This window comes from Benincasa hispida, chromosome 9 (genome assembly GCF_009727055.1).
Source record: "Benincasa hispida cultivar B227 chromosome 9, ASM972705v1, whole genome shotgun sequence".
Taxonomy (NCBI): Eukaryota; Viridiplantae; Streptophyta; class Magnoliopsida; order Cucurbitales; family Cucurbitaceae; genus Benincasa; species Benincasa hispida.
In genome coordinates, this window is record NC_052357.1 from 86982305 (window position 1) to 86994835 (window position 12531).

Consider the following 12531-nt stretch of genomic DNA (forward strand, 5'->3'; position numbering starts at 1 on the left):
ATCGTGAAATCTATTTCTCAAACTTAAACGAGTTAAAAGCATTAAACATTAACTATGTCAAAACATCCCAATTACAAATTTAAAAAGAAAAATTAACTACACATAACTACTCAAAACATTAATTTAAAAACTAATTAAGATGCTAAATTAAAAAGGGTTCTCAAGTATTAAAAACAAAATTTGTAAACACTTATTCAGTCATTCCAAGTAGACCTAACTAAAGTTTCTTTTCGAAAAATAGATATTATTAAAAAAAAAAAAAAAAAAGTTAAAAAGTGAGACACAAACATCTAATCTTAATTAAAACGTGGAATCAAACCAAAATGATACATAAAAATGGATGATGAACAGAAAATTTATTACAATTATAAGAATAAAATCCAAGGCAAATCTTAGACAGGGGCTGCAACTTCTGAGCCCATAAAGGCAGATCTAATGCAGATTATAGAAGTTTGGAGAGTACATACACTGTTTGAGCTTCTTGGGAAAAGAAAATAATGATAATGATAAAGAAATCTGATTATTCTTTCTTCTCTTCCTTTGGTGGAGCTTGTGGTTGATCTTCTTTTTTGGCTTCTTTTTTGGGTTGATTATCTTGAGCTTTTGGCTTGCCTTGTTTAGGCTTCATGAAGCAGAAACAAGAACAACAAGGGCATTGGAACAAGAACTTCATTGCTACTCTCTTTCTCTCTCTCTTCACTTATTTCTTACTTCTTTCAATTCTCTCTCAATTTTATTTCAAGCTCTTTCATATATGCAAAAACTAAAGATGATGGAGAAACCCTTTTCTCTTTCATTTCTTTTTATCTTCTTTTCCCTAGCTTACCCTTATCATGTAATGGGATTTATCTCTTTTTTTTTTTCAAATCTACTCTCATTGATTTCACTTTACTCTTTATGTGACTTTTCTTTTTTTCTTTTTAGAATATTACGTCACATCGAATGACACTAACATTTACAACTTTTTAAAGAAATTAGTTGTGGTTCGTGGGAATAAATAGTAGTGACTATTCGTGTAAAGTTCTATCGTTTCATAAATGAACATGTCTTTACGTAATTAACCAACTTGAATAAGATGCATGACGATTCGAATAGACAAAAAAGAATTTTTAACCGATATTTTTCTCCCATAAAAACATTTCTCCCTTTTTATAAATTGGTTCAAGTTCGATTTATTTCTACAAAATATAGTTCGTTGGGATCTTGTGGACAAAGTGTTGCTTCCATAAGAAAATTAATCTGTCCTATCCTATGAGACAATTACTCAAAAAACTTAGGCATTAGAATGAGTAAAATTGTCTTAAGGAGACAACGTGAAGTCATTGGACTCAGATTCTCTAGAGTGTTTTAACCATTTAGCTAAGCTTTTGTTCTTTTATATGTATGTATGTATGTGTGTATATATATATATACAAACCTGAAATATCATGTGGAACTTAGTTTAATGTAGTATAATCTTAATATACCATATAGATTTTCTAGTTCAAACAAATGTAGGGGTGGATCTAGAAATTTCATAAAAAGAAGAAAAAACTAATATATATACCTATCAAATGGAAAGAGAACTTTCTTCATTAGGAGATTGAGTCACCATGAAGTCATAAGAAGGATACATATTAAGTGTCTTAACAACAAATTGCCTTTAAATTTACAATCTTGTATAGTATCATTTTTTTTTTTTTTTTGGTTATATTGTGAATTGAGTAAGTAATATTTTAGATTAGATTAAAATGACTTAAAAGTAATTGAATGTAAAGATAGTAAAATGTATAAAGTGATATATTATTTATTACCTTGGGTTAAATTATAAATTAACCAACTTATTTAATGTAAGAAAAGGTAAAAACTTTGATAAAAGGTATTATTGGATTCCAATTCCATCTTTTTCAAGAGGGGGAAAATGGAGATGGCCTATTAAATAATGCCAATCAAGGTGTGGGACAATGAGACATAAGTGTGGGTCAAAAATGTAGTATTTTTAAAGAAAAGTTGGGTACCCTATTTTTCATTGCTTTGTCTACCAATAAACATTTTCTAAGGCAGCTGGCTACCAATATGATATTAAATTTTCTAAGGGGCTCATATCATGGTTATATATATATANAAATTAAGTCTATGTCATTCACATTTCTTATCATGATTTGAATCTTTTTTAAATGTAATGGTTGAATTCTTAATCAAATTCTAAAAACAAAAACAACATTTTGAAAGCTACTTTTCTTTTAGTTCTCAAAATTTGGCTAGATTTTTTAAACCATTAGTGAAAAGTAGATAATAAAAGAAGAAATACAGATGTAGAAGTAGTGTACATCAATTTAATTTTCAAAAACAAAAACAAAAAACAAAACGGTTACCAAACAGAGCCTAAATTATAAGTTTAGTTTTTAAATTTGGAGATTTGTCGTTGAACTATTAATTTTATGTTTAGTTGGTCTCCACACATTTGCAAATTTTAGAAATTAATTGTTCTATTCAATATAGATTTAAATATAATGTTTAATATAGAACACCGAATAAATTTAAATATAATGTTTAATATAGAACACTTAAACTTTCGATTTTGTTTAGTACATTCATGAATTGATAAAAAAATTTGAATAGGTCACTAATTAATTAGACACAAAAGTTGAATATTATTTAGGAATCTATTAATTAGAAGGTTTATGGATAGGTGTTTTTTTGTGGTTATATAATTTTCTTTTTCCTAATTCAATGTCCCTTCCTACCATAAAATAATTTTTAGAATTGTTTTGAGCTTTTTTTTTTTTTTTTTTCCTGAAAAGTTTTGAGCTATTTATTGGAATATACATAAGATGTTTGCTAAATTTTATAATGTTTTCTACTTTAAAATGTTGACATGAATTTAAAAAACAAAGTTGGAGGTTCAAATCTTCAAATCCATACAAATAGTTGTTAAGCTTTTCATTTAGATCAATTTTACTCCATCTAATTTAACCAAATTAGTAAATCTATTTATGAATTTTGAAAGAGATGTACTCAAAATTCTATTTTTATAAAAGTTGAAACAATCACTACAATCACTACAAAAAGAGTATTATTAGCATTTTGTAAATCAAATCAAATACAAATACAAAAAAGAAATTAAATAAAAAAAATAAATTTCAATTTAGTTGAGTTATATAATTAATTAGTTTAATATTTTGTAAGAGAAAAGAATCCAAATCAATAAACCTAATTAACCAAACAAAGACTTTGGGTTGGCATTTGGTATTATTGATGTTTGAGAAATTGGCATCTTCTTTTGTACCACTTTTTGACAAAGTTGAAGCTGCCCATGTGATTGCCCATAAACACAACTTGTACACATTTCTTGGCCCCATTTTGCTTGCTGCCAAACATTATTTATCAAATTTATGGTGTAATGCTTGACCATTATGCCCAAAAAAATCTTCTCAAATTCTATCAATAATCACTCTTTTGTGCTAAGTTATTAATAATTATATATGTATATAAGCTCAAAAGTTTAGTCACTAATGTGTTTATATATAATCTTAAACGTTAACAAGTCTTTGATTCTCGACTTTTGTGTTTAATAAATTTCTATATCTATTTTGCATCTAATAGATCTCTTACATATTAGATAAACTGAACAATTAAATGTTATGTTAGACATTGAATTTAACATTGTACTTAATAGGTACACTTGTACGTCTTTTTAAAACTAATGTATCTATATCAACTATAAAATCTAAAATTTAAGGTTCAATTAGACACAAAACTAATTTTTCTTTGTCTTATAACATAGTTAATTTGTAAACATTTTAAATATTTTTTAGATCTATTTGATATAAAATTGAAAGTTTATAAATTTATTAGACATTTTAAAGGAAATTGACTCAAAATTGAAATTTTAGGTGCTTTGATATATCTAGATTAAGTAATATTAATTACAAAATAATTAGAAATCACTCGATCAATTTTCATAAAATAATTTTACAAAGACCAAAAAATATTTGCATATTTCCACATGTATATTTGAGAAACGCTAAAATTGAATTATGTTTTCCAAGTAAGTATACTAAAAAAGTAAAATATTGTATAATTTTTTTCAAAAATTGAAATTAAGGTAGTATATGGATATATACGGTGAATAATTTATATTTTCTTGAAGAATTAAAACAATCAAAATTAAAATCAGCTTAAAGTTTAATATTGTAAAATCTTTTTTAAAAATTTAAAAATATATAAATAAACATTGGTAGAATAATTCAATAATTTATGTATACTTTGAAGAATTAAAAAAACAAAATTTAAAAAGAAAAAGAAAATTTTGATTAAATATATTTTATTATAAAACTTAGGAGCAAAACGGTACACAACAAAGATATGGAGAATATATAATATAATAATAATATATAAAATAAATAAATAACAAAATATAAAATATCAAAAGTACAGTTATGAAAATTTCTCCAAATTCTCCACTTTCTTAATCTTTTTGAATTGCTCACCAATATGTGTTTCTATAAAATCCACCAAGTGTCATTATTTATAGGCAATTTGGCAAGTAGGAGGTGAATTACATGGACACTAATATTATATAATCTTGAGACACATGGACGACATATGGGATAATGGAGAAGTGACACTTGGTCTTTAGACAATAGACATCTAAATTACACCTCATTCGTAATATTTATAATACTCTCTCTTAGATGCCCATTATATATATGAGATATGTCTCATTAAAACTTATTAGGAAAAACCCAATGAAAAAATCCGTAGTGAAGGAAAAAGAGTATATACTCATATAATTTATACTTCTGAAAGAATATGTTTACTCCCCATCATGAAGCATCACTTAAGATCTTTAATTCGCCACATTCCAATGTTGTACACCAATTTTTCAAAGGTTGCGGTTGGCAATGATTTTGTAAATAAGTCTGCCAAGTTATCATTTGAACAAAATTGTTGTATAGTAATGACACTATTTTCTTCAAGATCATGAATATAGAAAAGCTTTTGTGAAATATGCTTCATTCTATCTCCTTTAATATATCATTTTTTGATTTGGGATGACATGTATTATCTACGTATGATATCATTGGAAGATTTTTATTAAAAGACAAACACATGTTTCATGAATGTGTTGAGTCGTTGATCTTAGCCATACACATTCTCGAATAGCCTCGTGAGTTGCAAGAATTTTAGCATGATTTAAGGAAATGACCGTTATGGTCTGTTTCACTGATTGCCAGGATATAGCGGTTCCTTCACATGTGACTAAATCACCTGTTTAAGATCTAGCTCTGTGTGGATCAAATAAATATCCAGAATCTGCATAATCAACTAGATCAAAATTTAATTAATTTGAATAAAAAAACTCATATCGATCGCTCGTCGAAAATAACGGAGTATATGCTTAATTCCGTTCCAATGTCTTTTTGTTGGAGAAAAACTATATTTAGTTAATAAATTTATTCAAAATGCAATATATGATCTTGTACTATTAGTAAAATACATAAGTGCACCAATTGCACTAAGATATGGTACTTCGAACCAAGAACTTCTTCATTATCATCTCGAGGTCGAAATATATCTTTCTTTATATCCAATGAATGTATTTCCATTAGAATATTTAATGGATGTGTTTTGTCCATATAGAACCTTTTTAAAATTTTTCCTGTATAAATTGGCTGATGAAGAGTTTTCTCATATGTTAAATGCTTAATCTGCAAACTAAAACAAAATTTTGTTTCTCTGATATCTCTCATCTCAAATTATTTCTTACGATATTCTATTATCTTTGAAAACTCTTCGAGACTTCCAATTATATTTAAGTCATCAACATATACAGTTATAATTGCAAATCCCGACTGTGATTTCTTTAAAAAAAACACACGGACATATTAGATTATTTTGATATCTTTCTTTCAACAAATATCCACATGCAATTGTACCACATTTGTCCTGATTGTTTCAATTCGTATAGTGATGTCTGTAACTTTATTGAATACAATTCCTGAAATTTTGATTTATGTATTTCAAGTACCTTAAATGCTTTTAGGATTCTCATATAAATATCATTATCAGGAAATCTATATAAATATGCTTTGACTGCATTCATAAGATGCATATCCAGACTTTCACAGACAATCAAGCCAATTAAATATTTTAGTGTAATTGCATCCACCACTGAAGTATATGTCTCCTCCATAATCAATGTCAGGTCTTTGTGAAAAACCTTGTACAACTAATCTTGTTTTATATCTTGCGACCTCAATATTTTCATTTATTTTTCTCACAAATACCCATTTGTATCCCATATGTTTGACATCTTCTAGCATTCGAACTACTAGTCCAAAGACCTGACGTTTTCAAATTGAATTTAATTTTGTCTCAATTGCTTCTTTCAACTGAAGCCAATCTTTTCTACGTCGGCATTCTTCAATAGATTTTAGTTCAGGATCCTCACTTCTAGATATAATGTAACGACCCGAGTTTAGGAGGGGTACATGAATGAACCGGTATCACATCCGAACGAAAGGGATCTTGAGGACATGAAAGTATGCTTAAGAAAGGCTTAAAAGAATTGAAAGTTACTACCTATACCAACAAGGTGCACCTTCCTTTTCGGTGTCTCAATCATAAGAACTCCAAAGTTAAGCGTATTGAAATATATTTATTATCGTATGACAATAACTACATTAGTCCAATTCCATCTTTTTTTTCTGTCATGACATAGTTTATTGAAATCTCATTATTATCGTATTACACTTTCCTCATTAGTCAAGAATTTCTTCATGGGTATTTACATCCTCAACCAAGTCTTTTTTACTATTGACTATTTTTCTTTTTGAAAGATTTTTATCTTTCGCACCCATTGGTCTGCCACGCTTCTGGTGTGTTCCAAACTCATTAGTGACAACTTGCTGTGTTGGGATATTAATTTTTGATGGAACATCAACAACTGGTATATGTGACTTAGTTACTTTCTTTGCATCTATAAATGCTTCTGGTAACTGATTTGTATTTTGCAAATGAATTATGTTTCGATTTTCTTCACATTGATCTATACAGGTTTTTAAATAAGACAATAATGTGGCATTCTATGTAATTTCTTTTTCCAACTTCCTAATTCCTCCCCCCCTAACATTGGAAAATTTATCTCATTAAAATGACAATCAACAAATCGTGTAGTAAATATATCACCCGTCAAGGATTTAAGATATTTAAAAATTGATAGGGAATCATATCCAACATATATTCCTAACCTCGTTTGAGGACCATCTTAATACATTGTGGTAGAGCAATTGGAACATATACTGCACATCTAAAAATTCTCAGATAGAAAATATTTGGCCCATGGCCATAAACTAATTGTAATGGCGAGTACTTATGATAAGCTACTGGCCTAATACACACAAGTGACGCAGCATGCAAAATAGCATGACCCCAAACAAATGTATGAAGCTTAGCTCTCATTAGTAATGCTCTAGCACTTAATTGCAAACAATCTATAAATGATTATGCTAAACCATTTTGCATGTGAACATGAGCTATAGGATGTTCAATACTTATCCCAATTGACATACAATAATTATCAAAAGCTTGAGATGTAAATTGTCCAGCATTATCAAGACGAATGGTTTTAATTGTATAATCAGGAAATTGTGCTTTTAACTTAATTATTTGAGCAAGTAATCTTGTAAATGCAAAATTTCGACTTGATAATAAACATACGTGTGATCATCTACTTGATGTGTCTATTAATACCATAAAATATCTAAATAATCCACTTGGTGGGTTAATAGGTCCACATATATCACCATGAAGTTGTTCTAAAAACACAGGTGATTCAATTCCCATTTTGGTTGGTGATGGTCTAATTATTATTTTGACTTAAGAGCAAGTATCACATGATAATTTATTAGATTGAAGAATCTTTTGGCTCTTCAATGAGTGTCCATTTGAATTCTCAATAATCCTTCTCATCATTATAGACCCTGGATGACCTAATCGATTATGCCAAATAACAAATATATCTTGATTCAAGAACTTCCGGTTCGTTATTACATATGTTTCAATTACTCGTATATGAGCATAATAAAATTGAGAAGATAAAGCAAGTAAATTTTCCATTATAATTTTTCCATGTGAGACGGTAGAGATAATGTATAGATATTCCACATTATTGTTATTATCAATCTCAATATGATAACCATTGCCACGTATATTTTTAAAACTTAGAAGATTTCTTTTTGATTGACTAGAATAGAATGCATTATCAATTTGTAAATTTTATCCCTCTAGGAAAAATAATATTTGTTTTTCCAAAACCTTCATTCAAGTTTGTAGAACTTGATATTGTATTTACTTTTTCTTTCAGCATTGTCAATTTGGAAAAGTATTTTTTACTTGGAAATATTGTGTGCGTAATTGCATTGTCTGTCATACATAAATCCTCTTTGCTTATTTTTTAATCATCCAACATATGAAAATGATCCATTTTCTTCATTAAAAAAGTAATACAATAAGAAAAACAAGCTTGGAATATACAAAGGTCAACATTAACTAAGAAAGAAAAAAAACATGAAGATAGAAAAGAAAAACAACATTAATTCTAGAAATTCTCAAAGTCAAAAGAACACATGAAATTCCATTAAATGTGTCAATTTTCTCTTCAGAGATTCAAAGTCTTTCACATCCAAATTTTTCATATGGGCTGTGTCAAGTACATCATTATTCTGGTATGCAAAATTTTGCTTCCACATTTTTTCCTTTTTCCTTCGAGGAAGCTTAATACAAATCAATCAAATGTTTCGATGTATGAAAAATATGTGACCAATGCTCAGTCATACCATATCAGAAGCATTTTTGTTCATTACCTTTTGAATTCTTATCTTGTAGAGCTTTTTCGTTATGATCATCATTTCATGTGATTTTTTTTAAAATTTGGATGACTAGAATGACCACAATGAAAATTATTATTTCTTCCTCTATCACAATCACGACTTCGACCATGATTATTAATTAAAATTTACAATTATCACTGTAGAGAATGGTGTTGTTCCAGTTGGTCGAGATTCGTGTTTCTTCATCAATAACTCGTTATTTTATTCGACCACAAGAAGATATGAGATTAGTTTAGAATACTGTTTAAAACTTTTCTCTCGATACTGTTGCTACAGGAGCATATCCGAGACATGAAATGTGGAAAATTTCTTCTCCAATATATCCGCATCAATAATTTTCTCTTTACGTAACAACAATTTTGAACTGATTTTAAATAACGCGGAGTTGTAATCACTTACTGATTTGAAATCCTAAACCTGAAGTGCATCCACTCATAACGAGCCTTAAGAAAAATAATTGTTTTCTAATGATCATATCTTTCTTTTAAATTATTCTACAAAATATGAGGATCTTTTATTGTAAAATACTCCATTTTCAGTCCCTTGTGGAGATGATGATGAAGAAAAATCATGACTTTTGCCTTTTCTTGTATGGTCGTTGTATTTCTTTCTTTAATTATTTCTCCCAGATTCATAACATCTAGGTGAATTTTGGCGTCGAGTATCCATGACAAATAATTATTGTTATTAATGTCAAGGACTACGAATTTTAACTTCGTAAAGTTTGTCGTGATAACACTATCGCAAAACATTGTATTTATATTAAAAATTTAATATGTACCAAATATGCAAAACAACATTTAATTTATTAATTATAATAAAAAACTGACCAACCTTTAGAACTTACCTTCAGTGGAAAAAATGGCAGGAGCTCGTGCTGATAATGTGTTATGAAATTGAGGAGCACAACGGGAATATATCTGTCTCTTATACACATCTAGATGTGTATAAGAGACAGGAATATAGATATAGAGAAATATAATATAATAATAATAATAATATATAAAATAAATAAATAAATATAAAATGTAACATCCCGAGTTTTTGGGAAAAAAATTAAGTTATTTATCTCTAAATATTGAGTTCAATTTTCCTTTAATTTTATGAATTTTTTGTCCAATTGAGATAATTGAAAAGCCTCATTGGATAAATTGAAATTTATTTCATTAAGGATTTGAATTAATTATCTTGAAAAAAATTGGATTTTTATCTCCTTTTAATTTTAGGGATGGTTAAATTATTTGGATTTGATTTATTAAAGATTTGTTAATTAAGAAGAAAAGGGGAAGAATTTAGAATTCGAGAAGGATCTAAATTGAAATTGGAATTTAATAAGAAAAAGTGCGTGTCTGCGTGTCTGCGCGTGCATGTGTGTGTGAAAAAAGGAAAAAATTAATTATATAAGTAAATTATGTGTGTGTGCGCGCCCCTAGGGTTTGAGAAAAGGAAAAAAAATAATTATATGAAAAAAAAGGATTGAAACCCATTGGTTCTTCGTGCTCTAGTCGACCTCCTTGCCTCTTATCTTCAACGCCGACAACCATACCAAGTTTCCACCGCCCAGCTCCTCAACATCGCTAGTTCCCATTAGCCAGCCCCAACATGTCACTCCACCGTCCAAACGTTGGCATCCACATGCGAAGGAAGACCGTCGATCCTCGCATGTGCATATCGTCTATCGGTCGAAGCAACCATGCACTGTCGCATCTCCATCGTTCTGGTGAAGTCGTCCACCGTCGCTCGCCAGACTTCTGCCTCTCAGCCCAGCCATCTGCACCACTATCATTCTATAAATCGAGAGTGTTGTTGGATCATAGTCCCAGATTTGGTTTCCCGTGTCGGTCGTTGTTAAGGTAATGCCAGAAAACTTGCATCACCGCCGTTTCCATTCTGTGTCGCCATTGATTTGTGGATTTTTGGATAAGTTTGCACTTTTGGTTGGGTTTCTTTAAGGTTCTTGTTTACCCATTGATGTTCGGCTCCAATTTGGTGATACCTATTGTGCTTTGGATGCTAATAAAAGTTTTAGAGTGTCGATTATCGTTGTCTAGCAAGAACGGTGACTGATTGATGAGTTGTTGGTAAGCTTATTTTAGGTTCTTGCCAACTAATCCAATTAAGTTGGTAGGAATTTAATTATTGATTGGATTTTATATTTTGGGTTTGAAACCTTCAGTTTGGCTTATGTATGGATTGAATTTCATAATTGAAGCTCAAGTGTGGTTCCGGTTAAACTGACACTTTAGGTAAGGGGTTTGGAGACTTTTGGTTGTGCATTTTGAGTGATTTAGGTTTTGTTTATAAGGTTTAATATTAAATTGGTTTGTTTTAGGACAAATCAAGAATTTGACTCAAGTCGAAGAGGGATTTGTTGCTAGTTGTTCAGCATAATTCGAGGTAAATGATTTATTACTAGTTCGCCCTGGAACCTCAAGTTGATGTTAAGACTATGAATTCACTAAAAGCATGTTTCTATCGTGATGGAATGTTCTGCCATGATTGACTGATGGATAACTGTTGAGACTATTCTGGAAACTCATGAGTTATGTTACTATGATTATTATAATATGTGATGGCTTGTTATGGATTTGGACATTGTATGTTGCATTATAAACTGATGGTAACTGTTAGCACTTTTAGCGGATTGTGTACATCCCCTGTGTATGTTTCAGCGTCCTTATGGGATCACCACCTATGCTTATGATTTTGTGACTTTTCAGAATCACTTCCTATGAAAGTGTGCCTTTAGGTTCCCCCTTATGTTTATACCTACGCCTATACCTATGTTCGGGATGCACACCTTTGTCTCGATAAGAAGGTTAACATATACACCTAGTGGGCCCAGTAGTGAGTCACTTACTGAGTATTCTTGTACTCACCTTTTTCTCTACTTTTTTTTTTCAGGTAAGGACAAAGACAACTTGATGAATGACAAGAAGAATCCATGACCGAGCCTTGGGACTTGATAACACTTTTGCATATGTTTTTCTTATGTTTTCAAGTTTTAGCTTAGTAGTTAAAATTTTAAATTCTTTGAATTTTCATTCAATTATTTATTTAATTTATTTTTAAATAAAGATTAGAGATACCCTGAATAGTGAATTTATGTTAGTCGAGATTTTATGTTAGGAATTTATTTTACTAAATTCTTTTGGATTTTGTCAAATTTTGTGAAAAAGTTGTTATATATGCATGTAGTAGTGGTCTGATCCTCATTTTAGAAAGTTGGATATTTACAGTTGGAATCAGAGCCTAAGTTTTTAGGTTTTGTAGATGAACTTATATTTTAAGTCCAGAATGTCCCTATGGCTCACCAATGGATTCTTTGTCATCGCCATGTACGTTCGAGCAATAAAAGTATTATGAAAAGATTTACATGAAAGTATTTGTTCAATTTAATATAACAAGTTGTGTTCCATTCAATTTAATATAACAAGTTGTGTTCCACTATTTTTTATGCCTTTGTGGATGTTAGTATGCAATGATTGATTAAAAGTTACTTGATATCATTTTACCTTATGAAAGGAGTGCTAAGAAAGAATAGATATTCCAGTTCTAAGATCTTAAACCTGATGAAACTATGTAGTGTTATGATATGATAGTAGCGATAGTAAAGGATGTATTTGTTTAAGCCAGAGAATAATGTAGTCCAATT

The 12531-nt window shown here is 29.5% G+C and overlaps 1 protein-coding gene and 1 long non-coding RNA gene across 5 annotated transcripts; one reads left to right on the forward strand and one right to left on the reverse strand.

Moving 5' to 3' along the window:
- Window positions 1-276: 276 nt before the first annotated feature.
- On the reverse strand, window positions 277-839 carry LOC120085277. The gene has a single exon (XM_039041187.1). It carries the CDS (start codon window positions 671-673, stop codon window positions 521-523), a length of 153 nt encoding a protein of 50 aa, XP_038897115.1. The 5' UTR covers window positions 674-839; the 3' UTR covers window positions 277-520.
- A 9464-nt stretch (window positions 840-10303) lies between these two features.
- LOC120087148 lies at window positions 10304-12258 on the forward strand. Of its 4 annotated transcripts, XR_005484450.1 has the most exons (3): window positions 10304-11122; window positions 11209-11273; window positions 11781-12258. It is a non-coding gene; the product is annotated as an uncharacterized LOC120087148 (long non-coding RNA). The 4 variants fall into 4 exon arrangements; XR_005484451.1 differs by having other exon boundaries at window positions 10304-11273; window positions 11597-12258; XR_005484448.1 differs by having other exon boundaries at window positions 11209-12258.
- The last annotated feature ends 273 nt before the right edge of the window (window positions 12259-12531 follow it).